Source organism: Cupressus sempervirens, chromosome 2, assembly GCF_028749045.1.
Source record: "Cupressus sempervirens isolate cs-2001-9-10 chromosome 2, ASM2874904v1, whole genome shotgun sequence".
Lineage (NCBI taxonomy): Eukaryota > Viridiplantae > Streptophyta > Pinopsida > Cupressales > Cupressaceae > Cupressus > Cupressus sempervirens.
The window spans coordinates 526826660-526839807 of record NC_143119.1 but is presented as its reverse complement, the minus strand read 5'-3'; the positions used below and the strand labels follow the sequence as shown (position 1 = coordinate 526839807).

Below are 13148 nucleotides of genomic sequence, written 5' to 3'. Positions count from 1 at the left end.
GAACACTAGCAAATTTCATTCTACCCAAGTTCAAAATAGTGAAAATCCTGCCCTAGGGTTTTATTTGGGTATCTTAAGGTTGTATTATTTTCTTGCCATTAAAATTTTAATCAAAACTACAACCTTTTTGCCCTTATCCTAAGTTTTTCAGGCAAGAGTATTTGTCTTTCAAATCCTAGAGCTCTGATCTTATGATTATGGCCTTGGCGTCTAATCGCAGGCTTACTTTTTCCTACTCCCAATGTTACGATAAAAGGTTTGGCAGAGGATCGTAGAGTGATCTTTTAGCTTCCCCAATATTAAGATATGCTACAGTCGTAGTATCATAGGTTCCTAATGGAAGTTTTAATTTATGATGTGTGATGTTACAATAGACAAGAAGTCGAGCTATCGTAAAAGCAGAATGGAGGAATTACAACTATGTGATAAGTGACTTGTCGTAAGATCGTAAAGCGACAAATGACAAAGAAAGTTGGCAGTTCAAGTCAAAAATGTGATGGGTGTTCTATCTTGATTGGTCAGATAATGCAAAGTGTACAAGGTGGATCCTATGTCAAGCCGGTGAGACCAAAAGTGTCTTTACATATCTCTGTGATCCAACAGATTCAGTTCTACAACCTTACAACAATCAATGTCTTGTAAGATCTTAAGAGTAGTAGAAGGGTGTTGCGATACTATGATAGGCAATGCATCAGGAAATCGTAGAAGTAAAAATTGAGGCCGACGATGTTATGATAAAGGGAGGTAACAATCTCTCGTAGCATCGTAGAGGTAAAGAAGATCACTGCCGAAGTCACGAAGTAGTCAATTGAGCCCGATCGTAGGATCGCAAGCCGAAGAAAGATGAGATGATATGTTATATTGTGCAGTATAAACCGCCTATCGTGAGATCATAAAGATTTTAAAAGAAAGCTTTGATGCCGCCGTAGCCAGTATATTGTGAGTTCGCAGACACTTTTTCCAAGCCTTATGACAGTGTGATAAGGGTTTTTGACTTCAAGAGATCGTGAGATCGAAGGGAATTTCTTCCCTGCCTAAGATATTATGAGGGCTTTGACTCGGGGGTCAATTGTAGGATCGTAAACCCTAAGTTGGCATTATGTTTTCCATTTTCTGAGCTAGAAACGAAAAAGGGTTCTCAACGAATGAGATATATATAATACATATGTTATATTTTGATTTATATTGTTAATATATTAACTAATAATGATTAATCATAGAGACATGTCTCTTCATGAGTCATTATAGGAACCTTACTATGATATAGGAAATACAACTCCTATATATGTATGTAATTTGTATTGAACAGACAGAAAAGACGAGCAATATAACTTTTTGTGTGAATTTGTTATGTCTCCCTTTTCTTCACTCTGCCCAAATTTCTTATAAAATTTTGGTCACAGGATCTAAGGAAGGCTGACAAGAAGTTTCTGTAAGAAACCTAAACCGTATGGCAATGGCAACTACTGATCGAACTCAATCTATGGTTAGAAGGATAACCAATGGTTTTACCACAACAAGTTTAAGTCCTCTGCAATATAGTAAAATAACAATGCAATAACATGAACGATTAAAACTCAGCATTTGTAATTTGCTTCAAACATAATCAATGAAATATAAAATCACCTAAGTTACATACCATGAGGGGTGTTTAGCACAATATTCATAAACGTCTATACAAATTTGGGCTTATAGACCGGACATTTTACAAAAAATTGAATACAATACTAAGTAACAGTGGTACCTGGTTACCATGAATGGCCTATCTCCTCACACAAATCATGACCTTGGATAGGGTTCGTTGCCACTCACTTAGTTCAGACTCCTGCGGCCTGCATTAACACTTCCAATGCCCTCGATTGTGTTGGTGTTCACACAAACCAGCCATACCATTTGTGTTACCCACAGTCTATCTGTATTTTCCCTACCTGATAGTTGGGCCTCTTAACTCCTACCTTCCTAGAGTGAGAATATTAAAATGTTGCCACCTTCCAAACCCACGTTATCACCCAATATTGCTTGCAATTTCCAATACCACCAAACTGCTCCACTCATAATAGAATGGTCGCTAACTAAACATTGTCGGGTGTCTATGCTACCTCACGTTGACCACCGAAAATGTCTACCTGTTACATCTAATAAGTGACTTACTTGAATGTCGTCCACAGCAATAATTTTCTTGGTGTCCGGTCTACAAGCAATGTTCTATCTTGAAACCTACCACTGCAACATGACTAGAGAAAATAGCAGTAACGAACTTCCAACTGGTGTTAATGTTGTTGCACCCTGTAGGCTCTACTCTACTTCACACGTAGCTAACTATATACTCTTCTACTTCCCTGTTGATTGTGATCCGAGCTCCTTGGTTAGTCCTTGTGTGTTACACTGTTGTTTCCCTCTGCCTATTATTGATACCGTACTCTTCCAATAACCACAAATGCAAATAAGGACCATATGATTTTCCCAGCTAGGATAAAGGACTTACAAGTGATTCTACTACCATTTGGTTTTCTTCTGAATTAGACTCAACTGAATACTATATGCTGCGAATTCGTACCTGATCTTGGAACAATCTTTGAAGAGATACTGGGGCTACGTCTAGTCTCCCAATTCTACTTGAGGGGTTTCGTCCTTAAGAAAACATGTCACATTTAAGCAATCTTGGTGGTTTTTTTTAAATAGTATTATACCTCATGGTGTCAATCCCAAGGAAACTCATTGCTTTTATAACCTCGATATGAGGGGAAGTACAAACAACTAGTCAATGTGCTATAAAAGTCGTTTCGTCTTTTAGTCACTTAAGTTACTTTTGTTATAAAATGACTTTAAGTCATAAAGTAACTTTATAAATCAACTTTATAAAATAAAGTGACTTAACTGTAGAAAAGCTCCACAACTTAAATGTCATGTCCCCAATTTCTGCCCTTCCTTAGTGACAACATTTCTAGCAAGGTTGATCTATTATCTGGTTCCCTTAGGCCAACAGAGCATAGAGGGAACCAACCCAGGGGCTTTGAGAGTCATGCATGAGCTTCCCAAGTAGTTTGGAGCAGTAGACAATAGTTTCCTACAATTTAGGAGGGATTCCTAATTTGTAGGGATCGACTAGGAGTGGTCTAGGAAGCATTTGGAGACCTCAGCGAACGTTTTGGAAACTAGAGTGCATCTCCTATTTTTTAGGAGGCATTCCTATTTTTTAGGAGGAACTCCCAATTCAGTGACAGTTCTCTCAGAGGTGCACACAGTAGGGGAGAGTCATTGGGACTCAATTTTGGTTGATTGGGGTTCTCTCCTACTTTTTAGGAGCATCCCTAGATTTTAGGGATGGACTGCTAGTTGACCCATCTTGTTCGGCATCAGTCACAGACAGATGACAAGGTCAAATTCATGTTTGATTGGTCATTTTGGGTCTTTTGGGACCATTTGGGAAATATTTTAATATATTTAAATATTTCCTAAGTTGGTGATTAAATAAATTAAATAAGGTTAAGTTTTAGCCATTTTGGAGTAATAAGGGGTCTTTTGGCCTCATCTGGATGCGCATCCTATGGTGTGATAGCTCGTTGGAAAGGTCACAAAATTCTCTAAATCTTTCTCTTTGGTCTCAGGGCATTTCAGTGAATGGAATTCTATCTATGAGGAAAAAGGTCATTTTCTAGTAACATGACCACTTTAAAATAAGAAATTACAACATTTTCACTACACAACACCACTTGGAGACACTTAGGGTTCGATTTGCAATTGAGAGGGGGTTATAAGGAGATGGAAGCTTCATTCTAAGATTATCTTTTGCATATTGAAAAACTTGTTTTTGTGAATTGGCTCTGAGAGAGCAATTCTTCATCTGGGACGCAAACCCCAGGTTTTGGATTGGCTGGGATGTAGCCCTCAGCAGTTATTGGCATTGGATTCTTCAGACAGTGTGCGTTGCTATCAGGGATAGAGTACACCATTCTTTATTGTGGATTCAGGTTGCAGATTTATGGTTTCAGCGTTACAGATTGATTCTTTCAGCTGGGACGTGATTCCTTGCAGTCTTGCAACTGCCATTTGCAGCAGTTTGGCATCATTGTTGGATGTAAGCTCCTTGGAACTGCATTGGATTTATTATTTGGCTTTATAAATCAGAAATCTACCTGGTACGATTTATAGCAATTCTGATTTGGCTCTATGTTCTTATTTATTTTCAGTCTCCTCTCATGTTTATTGTTCATTATTCATTACTATTGTGAAAACTATCAAAAAACACAAAACAAAAACAAAACCTTCTACAACTTCTGTCTATTCTCAAAGACCATCAAAGAAATCACAGGAAAATATAGTTTATTAATTTAAAAACTACAGCAGATCAGCAAGGGCATCTATTAGGGATCTTTCAATGGTATCAGAGCCTACATCCTGCCAGCCTGTAGGGTTTGTAAGAAATTGTCACAACAGATTTTGGCATCTGGGTATTGGATAAAAAGTTTTGATAATTCATTTCAGCATCTGGGTACTGGCTTAAAAGTTTTGATAATTCATTTTGTCATCTGGGTATTGGATAAAACGTTTTGATAATTCATTTCAACATCTGGGTACTGGCTAAAAAATTTTGATAATTCATTTTGGCATTTGGGTACTGGATCAAAAGTTTTGATAATTCATATTAGCAGTACAGGGTTGATTTTTGCTCTGGCATGTTAGTTTCAATTGGTCAGTGTGGTAGTTCATTATGGCAAAATTGTTAAAAGATATAACCCTGTGGAAAGAATGGGAACAGTCACAACAAAAATTCAAGCTTCAATTGCAGCAGTTCAATGATTCTATGTCAAGGAAATTTGGACATGCTAGTGGATTATCATCTTCTTCTAGAAAGGATGCATTGCCACTAGACAAGAAAACGGAAGTAATTAGCATACTTGAGGAGTATAATACTCTTCTTCAATATGTTAGGGAGAACTTTCATTTCAAAGATTACATTGACATGTATCCAAAAATTTGTCATAAGATTAAGCTTGCAAAAAAGGAATACCATGCCATAGTTGATGATATGTTTTCATGTGAGAAAGAAGATTTGTGTCAACCTATCCATGTTCATGATAAAAACACCATAATGGATCAGTCACTTGCAGGGTATACAGAAGAAAGGCATGAAGATGTGTTATCATTTGATTTGCAGCCTATGAAAAACAAAAATCAGTCATCATGTGGGATTCCTAAAGAAGAAATAACTCTAGATCAGGAGGAGACACATAGCACACCATTGATTCATCAAGTTGATCACAAAATGGAAGAGATTACAATCATGGATCAATCCATTAGGGATGCTGAAAGCATGTCTCCAAGGTCTGATACCTATTCTAATTTTTGCAACAGTAGCTCTAGTCATGTGGTATCATCCATTTCACATGAAAGTAATGAGGTTGTTGAGTCTTCCTATGATGGTACTAAGGTTAAGTGTGTTGCACATGAGATTTATATTGTGGATTCAAACCACAAAGATTCTGATTGTGTTTAGCCCACCTTGGAAGATGTGAAAAAGGCTCAAGAGACTTGCAATGGATGGTCACATAGAGCTAAGAAGGCCAAGATGCTTGCTGCCCACGCAAGACAACACTTACAAGAGGTCAAGGAAAGATGCAATCAGCTTGATAATGCAAGAAGACAAAGAGAGTCATACATTAGATCCTTATTTCTTCCAAAGGAAGAAAGTGAGGATGTTGAGCATACAAGGGAAGAGCTTCTTGAGGTAAGTCCACAAGAAGAGCATGTTGAGATGTGTGAAGAAGAAAAGAGTTATAATTTAGAAAACTCGGTTTGGTCTAGTTTGCATCATGAAGTTTATGACGTTCCTCTTTTAAAGAGCCCCTTAAAGGCTCCAAACAATGATGATATTAGTTTCACACTTGATCGACCAGCCACAAGTGTTATTTTCATTTGTGTGGAATGGAACATTATTGATTCTGATTTAGTTAGTCATGCATCATCTACAATGGAAGGACAATTGTCAAGATCATATGAAGCATCTTGTCTTAAAGAGATGATTAGGGAGACTAAGAGGCTATTTACTAAGAAGATATTGCATTTTGATAATGTTTGGTTTGTTTGGCATACTACACCTTGGAGTTTGTTAGTAATGGAAAACATATCAGTTATGGAGATAAAGGTATGGATCAGATTTTGGGCAGCTAAGGCAGTTAATGAGACATGTTATATTCATTTGAACACACCCCATGGACCAGCACCTTTAGAGGAGTCACCTACCTTGGAAGGAGAGGCAAGAGAAGACCGCAAAAACATTGTGGAAAGGTATGAACATACTTCTGATTTTCTGACTTTGAACAGCAATTCTCTTTCATCTCATGAGTCAAACTTTGAACCTTGGGTTGGTTACATTCAAGTTGGGGTGTTCAAGTGTGAAGTTGATCCTTCCCTACCAAGAGTTGATGATATATTAAGTTGCATACCTAGTGGACCAGCCACAAAGAGTCTGTCTTTGTTGAGAATTAGAAACATCTCTCATTCATCAATGGGTTTATCACCTCTTCCATATGATAGGGCAGAGATGTACTTTTTGATTAAAGATTCAGACTTTTTAAATATTACATTGGGCTTTCAAGATCAAAATATAAGGGACTTCGTTGGTTACATGGTTAAACAAAACATTTACTTAACAACCTTTAATGAAGGCACACTAATTTGTGGAAATATAGGTAAAGTTGCAGCAGCTGTTTGGAGGACTTGGAAAAGTACTCAACAAACTTTCCTTGCCGATGATTGGCTTATATGTGAATTCCTAACAGCATTGGTCGTTGGTAGTAATTGTGACTTCATTTGGAGTGAAGTTCTTAGTTGGTTAGATGAAGTACAGTTTCACAACAGCAACATAATGAGTATCAACATGCCGGAGGGATGTGTCAGTGCAAAGATTTGGGATCTTGGTATCAACATGTGTTGGGTATTTCTTCAGTAGATTCATGTTGAGTTGCTTCACTTTTGGTATACAGATGTTTACATCAGAGTAGCGCAGTGGTTGGGTGAAGCAACATTTCTCAGATCGATATGGGATTCAAGAATTGATAATCCTACAATGTTGGGTACAAATGACACATACTTTGGTTTTTCTCATGATGGCATACATACTTCATCTTTGAGTCTGTCATCTACATCCATTGATATGGCAGTGGTATCCTTGTTGATTGGTGACTCCATAGTCTTTGATTCCTTATGGACTAGTGGCTGTCCAAGCTAGAATCATTTACTACTTGACTTGGCATTGACTACATCCATGATTCAGTATGAGGGCATTGAGGAATGTTTCTTCGGGACATTTGTTGTTTGGCATTGGTATGATGACGTCTATGATATCATTCGAGTTTCTGGTCAGAATTATAGCAACATTGTTAAGTGGTCATGGGTTGGAATATTGGTTTATGAGAGTTCACTTTCACACCTTGCTGGTCTGCTTCATTGTATGTATGTTTCATGGAGTGTGGTTGAGATACTTCTTCATCTCATTCAGCACATTTGGTATATTGGTTTGGGATCCAAGCCCTGGTCTCATTGATTCATTGGTGCTTCAAGGTCCTAATGAATTGCTTCACAACTTGTGGTTCACTAATATTTATATCAGAGTGACGAAGCGTCAGCATGGTGGTTCCCTTTTGAGGCGGATTTGGAATCCTAGAATCACTTGGATTTGCAGTTCAATAGTTGAGGATGTTGAAGCCAATGTAGGCTTACTAGAGTTTCCACCTTTAGTGTTCCAGTTTGGTACTTTCAGAGAGCAGTTCATCGAGGAGTTGACAAAGTTGGTACAGTATTTGATTGCTCTTCCTTCAGCGGGTTTTCAGGAGGTTACTTGTTTGGGTGCAGTGTACGACAGTGTTTTTAGAAGATGGAACTACAAACCTTCCAGGATGGCTTAGACCCTGGGATCATTCTTGGTTATGGTATGGACTTGCCCGATGTTTGTGGAGTTGGATTGACATTGCTTGAGGACAAGCAATCCTTGGGAAGGGAGGACTGTCATGTCCCCAATTTTTGCCCTTCCTTAGTGACAACATTTCTAGCAGGGTTGATCTATTATCTAGTTCCCTTAGACCAACAGAGCGTAGAGGGAACCAACCCAGGGGCTTTGAGAGTCATGCATGAGCTTCCCAAGTAGTTTGGAGCAGTAGACAATAGTTTCCTACAATTTAGGAGGGATTCCTAATTTGTAGGGATTGACTAGGAGTGGTCTAGGAAGCATTTGGAGACCTCGGCGAATGTTTTGGAAACTTAGAGTGCATCTCCTATTTTTTAGGAGGCATTCCTATTGTTTAAAAGGAACTCCCAGTTCAGTGACAGTTCTCTCAGAGGTGCACACAGTAGGGGAGAGTCATTGGGACTCAATTTTGGTTGATTGGGTTTGTCTCCTACTTTTTAGGAGCATCCCTAGATTTTAGGGATGGACTGCCAGTTGACCCATCTTGTTCGGTATCAGTCACAGACAGGTGACAAGGTCAGATTCATGTTTGATTGGTCATTTTGGGTCTTTTGGGACCATTTGGGAAATATTTTAATATATTTAAATATTTCCTAAGTTGGTGATTAAATAAATTAAATAAGGTTAAGTTTTAGCCATTTTGGAGTAATAAGGGGTCTTTTGGCCTCATCTGGATGCGCATCCTATGGTGTGATAGCTCGTTGGAAAGGTCACAAAATTCTCTAAATCTTTCTCTTTGGTCTCAGGGCATTTCAGTGAATGGAATTCTATCTATGAGGAAAAAGGTCATTTTCTAGTAACATGACCACTTTAAAATAAGAAATTACAACATTTTCACTACACAACACCACTTGGAGACACTTAGGGTTCGATTTGCAATTGAGAGGGGGTTATAAGGAGATGGAAGCTTCATTCTAAGATTATCTTTTGCATATTGAAAAACTTGTTTTTGTGAATTGGCTCTGAGAGAGCAATTCTTCATCTGGGACGCAAACCCCAGGTTTTGGATTGGCTGGGACATAGCCCTTAGCAGTTATTGGCATTGGATTCTTCAGACAGTGTGCGTTGCTATCAGGGATAGAGTACACCATTCTTTATTGTAGATTCAGGTTGCAGATTTATGGTTTCAGCGTTACAGATTGATTCTTTCAGCTGGGACGTGATTCCTTGCAGTCTTGCAATTGCCATTTGCAGCAGTTTGGCATCATTGTTGGATGTAAGCTCCTTGGAACTGCATTGGATTTATTATTTGGCTTTATAAATCAGAAATCTACCTGGTACGATTTATAGCAATTCTGATTTGGCTCTATGTTCTTATTTATTTTCAGTCTCCTCTCATGTTTATTGTTCATTATTCATTACTATTGTGAAAACTATCAAAAAAAACAAAACAAAAACAAAACCTTCTGCAACTTCTGTCTATTCTCAAAGACCATCAAAGAAATCACAGAAAAATATAATTTATTAATTTAAAAACTACAACAAACCAGCAAGGGCATCTATTAGGGATCTTTCATTAAATATTTCCCCAATGAAACCAAATAGATTCTTGTCATTGGCTGGCATCCTCAAGATTAATGTCGTTAGCCTATCTGGATGGAAAGATAGACCAACAAGGCTCCAGTAAAGCCTACCATGGAGAAGGGGACATTACAATTTCAAGGTGATCTCCTTGACATTCAAAACAAGTATTGGAAAAAACATTTATGCCAACCCGAGCAGGGTGAAGCAGTCCACGACTTAGAGTGGAAAAAACAGAAATTTGACATCTCCAATTGGGCGAGAATTTCTCCTCTCATCGGATAGGTGTTTGACTCCTTCCAGATAAGCAAGGACAAACCTAAAGAGGATAAAGCAAAAGGAAAAAGAAAAGTTGTTGATTATGAAAGAGTCCAAGATGACAGAAAGGATGAGAACCAACAATCCAAATCTGATGAAGGCTGTGTTCTTATGATATTAGTCGTTTTTGTTCACTAATGAACTCTATTATCATTGTTATAAACTTCTGCTTGATAGCAGTACTAGTTGAGCTGTTTATTGCTGTTCTCGTAATTTTTATCAACATAGTTTGGGCATCATGTAAGTGACCACCTTGGTCACTAATCTTGTAACCAATCTATATTTTGGATTCTTTATTAGTAATAGGTTATCATAAAAAAAAATTAACAAAAATCAGAAACCACAACTGAAACTTTTCAAGTATTGACTTGGACTTGGCATGAATCAGAAAGTTAAAAGACTGTAACTCCTAATGCTTATTTCAATTAATATATTTGACTCTCATATATTTGAAATTAGAATAGATGCTTTGATTCTCAGTCGAAGGTATAGAAGCCAAAAAAAATTCAAAACTTTATTTTTTATTAACACTTGAGGGCATTTTTAACCACTACGGAAGGCCAACCATCCCCAAACTGCCAGGGACTTCACTTGGTGTTTCAAAGGGTTGAGCAAGCACAGGGAATAGCAGAGGAACATTCCCTATAATTCCCACCATCTTTGAATGGCCAATGGATGAGGATGCCCGGGTTTGGGCAGGCGACATGTCCCTGTGTTTCATAAATGTTTTTAAATTTATAAACTTTCTAGTCATACCCACGGTATGGAAACCCAGGCCAAAAACAATAAAACATCATATTCGATAACTATTTGCCCAACCCAGAAAATAAATGTTTTCATCTCTTAGTTCATGAGCATTTTATTACATGAGCATGGATGTTCTGCACTGGAGTTTTATACACTAATTATGTATCATAGGCAGAAGGAAAGTTTTATATCAACTATCATATAAAAAAATTGTTACATCATCTATCATGCAGCTAACTTGGTATCCCAGACTAAGCTACAGAATGCAGTAAATGTGTACATAAGTTCTACATGTTACCTGCTTTTTGTACTCAAATTCTAGTATGAAACTAACTCGGAAATCCATAGGTTTATTTAACCATGAAAATTATCTTCAAAATACAAGTGATAATTGTTCTGAATTCATAATGTTTGTAATAGATGACCCGATAAAAGCTTAGAGGCAATATCAATTGGTTACCCTTGCGGAATCTGCAATTGGCACTGGGTGTGGACCTAAATCATCCTTTGCAGCTACCATTAGGCATGGAACCTCAAAGCCACTATTTTCCCCATGTGTTGCAACTTCCACTAGCAATTCAGCAGTTTTCTTCCATGAAGCTTCATCTGAACTGCAAGGCCAGAAAATCTGGTAAATTGTTAATGATGTAAAAAAATTAAAATTGTAGCAAGCATAATTCATTTCAAAGTAGAAATTGCATGAAGACAATTACTAAAGGTGGTGTCAATCTTCCACTCTGTTAAGTGATGATCAATGCGGCTAAACTATTATTAGACTCCATTTGAAACATTCAGTAAACATGGTATGACAATCATGTTTACAGCACCACTTGGCATGAAACAGGCAGGTGGGACAGAAAACAATTTTTATTTTAACTCTATATTCAAGTGATAAATGTCACACATTTTTTTCCGTCGACAGACCAATATCAATCCAGAAATGTGGGGCTCAATATTTCTCTTATAACCATAAACTGTGATTTGTGAATGCAAACATGAATGCAGAGGCAGCACAAGACCAGAAGTTGAAGCAATCTAAAAACCTCGGCAGGCAAAATCTAGAGTCAGACTTAAGACTCAAGTAAAACTTGGCAATTAAAAAATCATAAAAATAAACTCAAATAGCATACAAGATAATACTAAAAGCACAAGAAATTAATTTCATTCTTGCACAGCAAGAAATTTTTTTGAAAATTTTGGAAAAAAACAAAAACAAAAACTAGCTGGTGAACTTTTAAAAAGTTATATGTTGAAACTGAGTAAGTAATATAAATAATTTAACAAGAAGTTATTACACAAGTAATTTGCCATCAACATTTGAACCACAATTCCAACAAGCCAGCAAAAAGGTTTTTAAACTATGTTTGCCCGGAAAATCACTAATGCTGATGATTTAACACAATTGAAACTAGTGATCAGAGCAGGTTTTCAAGAGTAATTTAAATTTATTTCTAGTAATCACCTGGCTTCAATTCAACATTGAAAGCAGACTTCTTTAACAGTTACTACAGATCCTAGTAATGGCTAACATTGTCTACAGTTATGGATTGCAAAATAGAAGTATATCTATTTAGGTGACAAGGATCAGAATTGAATTAATCCAAAGAGAGAGAGCACGAGAGGAAAGAGACAACCCTCCAAGAACCAAAAATTACTGAGGTTTCTGAACAGCCATTAAGAACTGTCAAACCGAAAGGTAACCAATAGGGCTAATCTGAACACCGGATCAACTCAGAGTGATCCTGGGAGAGGATGGCAGCAACAAATGGGACAGTCCTGAGCCTCTCAGATCTAGAAGGAGAGGTGCCAAATAGCCGCTTGGTCCCATGTGCTGACTGAATCCCTATAAAGGAGCAAGTAATAACCTAACAAAGCAAAGGCGTTGTGGGTGGCAGTGTTGGAGTGTGTGATCCCAAAGCCTAAGGGCTTCCTAAAAAAACAAGTCAAGGCACCTCTGGTTCACATATCTGAAGAAAGTGGAGAGTGATCAAGTCTCCCTAAAAAGGCAGTAAAACCTTCCTCTGATTTCATAGTAAAGAGGACAATGAAAAATGAAGTGCTCCTCAAACTTAACTTCCCCTATACTGCAAAGTTGACAAATCCTATGCTCTTTGTCTACAAGGTGATTGGTCTTGCAATGGAGCCTATGTGAACCCGCCCTAATGGAGCCAAGAGGGATCCTAAGGGAATGGACGCAATGGAGGGAAAGGTAGGAAGGTGGACAATAAGTCCATTCTTCAACTCCAAGAAGTATTCTGCATATAAGGCCATTTCAGGGCAAAGGCCCCCGTGGCGGTTAATCCAAATAGTGTGAATAAATTACCTCTGAATGTCCTCTCTAATGTACTGATTCAACTCTTGACGAGGAGGAAGAAGAAGGCAGGTGCATTAGGATACATATTCTTTTCTTAGCTAGTTCTTTTTATTCTTTTGCTTCTTATTAAGAAGCCCCATTTCTTTCTTTACCTTTGGCTCACTTGTCACCAATGCATGTGACTTACAATTCAAACTCCCATCTTGTTAATGCATTAGGAACAATAGGTTGACAATTTGTTTTCTCTAAATAGCCAAGATAAGTCTTTCCCATGAGATAATT

The 13148-nt window shown here is 37.7% G+C and overlaps 1 protein-coding gene across 3 annotated transcripts in view; it reads right to left on the bottom strand.

Annotated features, from left to right (window-relative positions):
• Positions 1-13148, bottom strand: part of LOC149573272 (mitochondrial Rho GTPase 1-like) — a 175858-nt gene that overhangs the window by 49120 nt on the left and 113590 nt on the right. For all 3 annotated transcript variants that reach the window (XM_089814485.1, XM_089814486.1, XM_089814484.1), the window contains exon 14: positions 11013-11163. In XM_089814485.1, coding sequence (XP_089670611.1) covers positions 11013-11163 — 151 coding nt within the window. The remainder of the gene's footprint in view (positions 1-11012; positions 11164-13148) is intronic.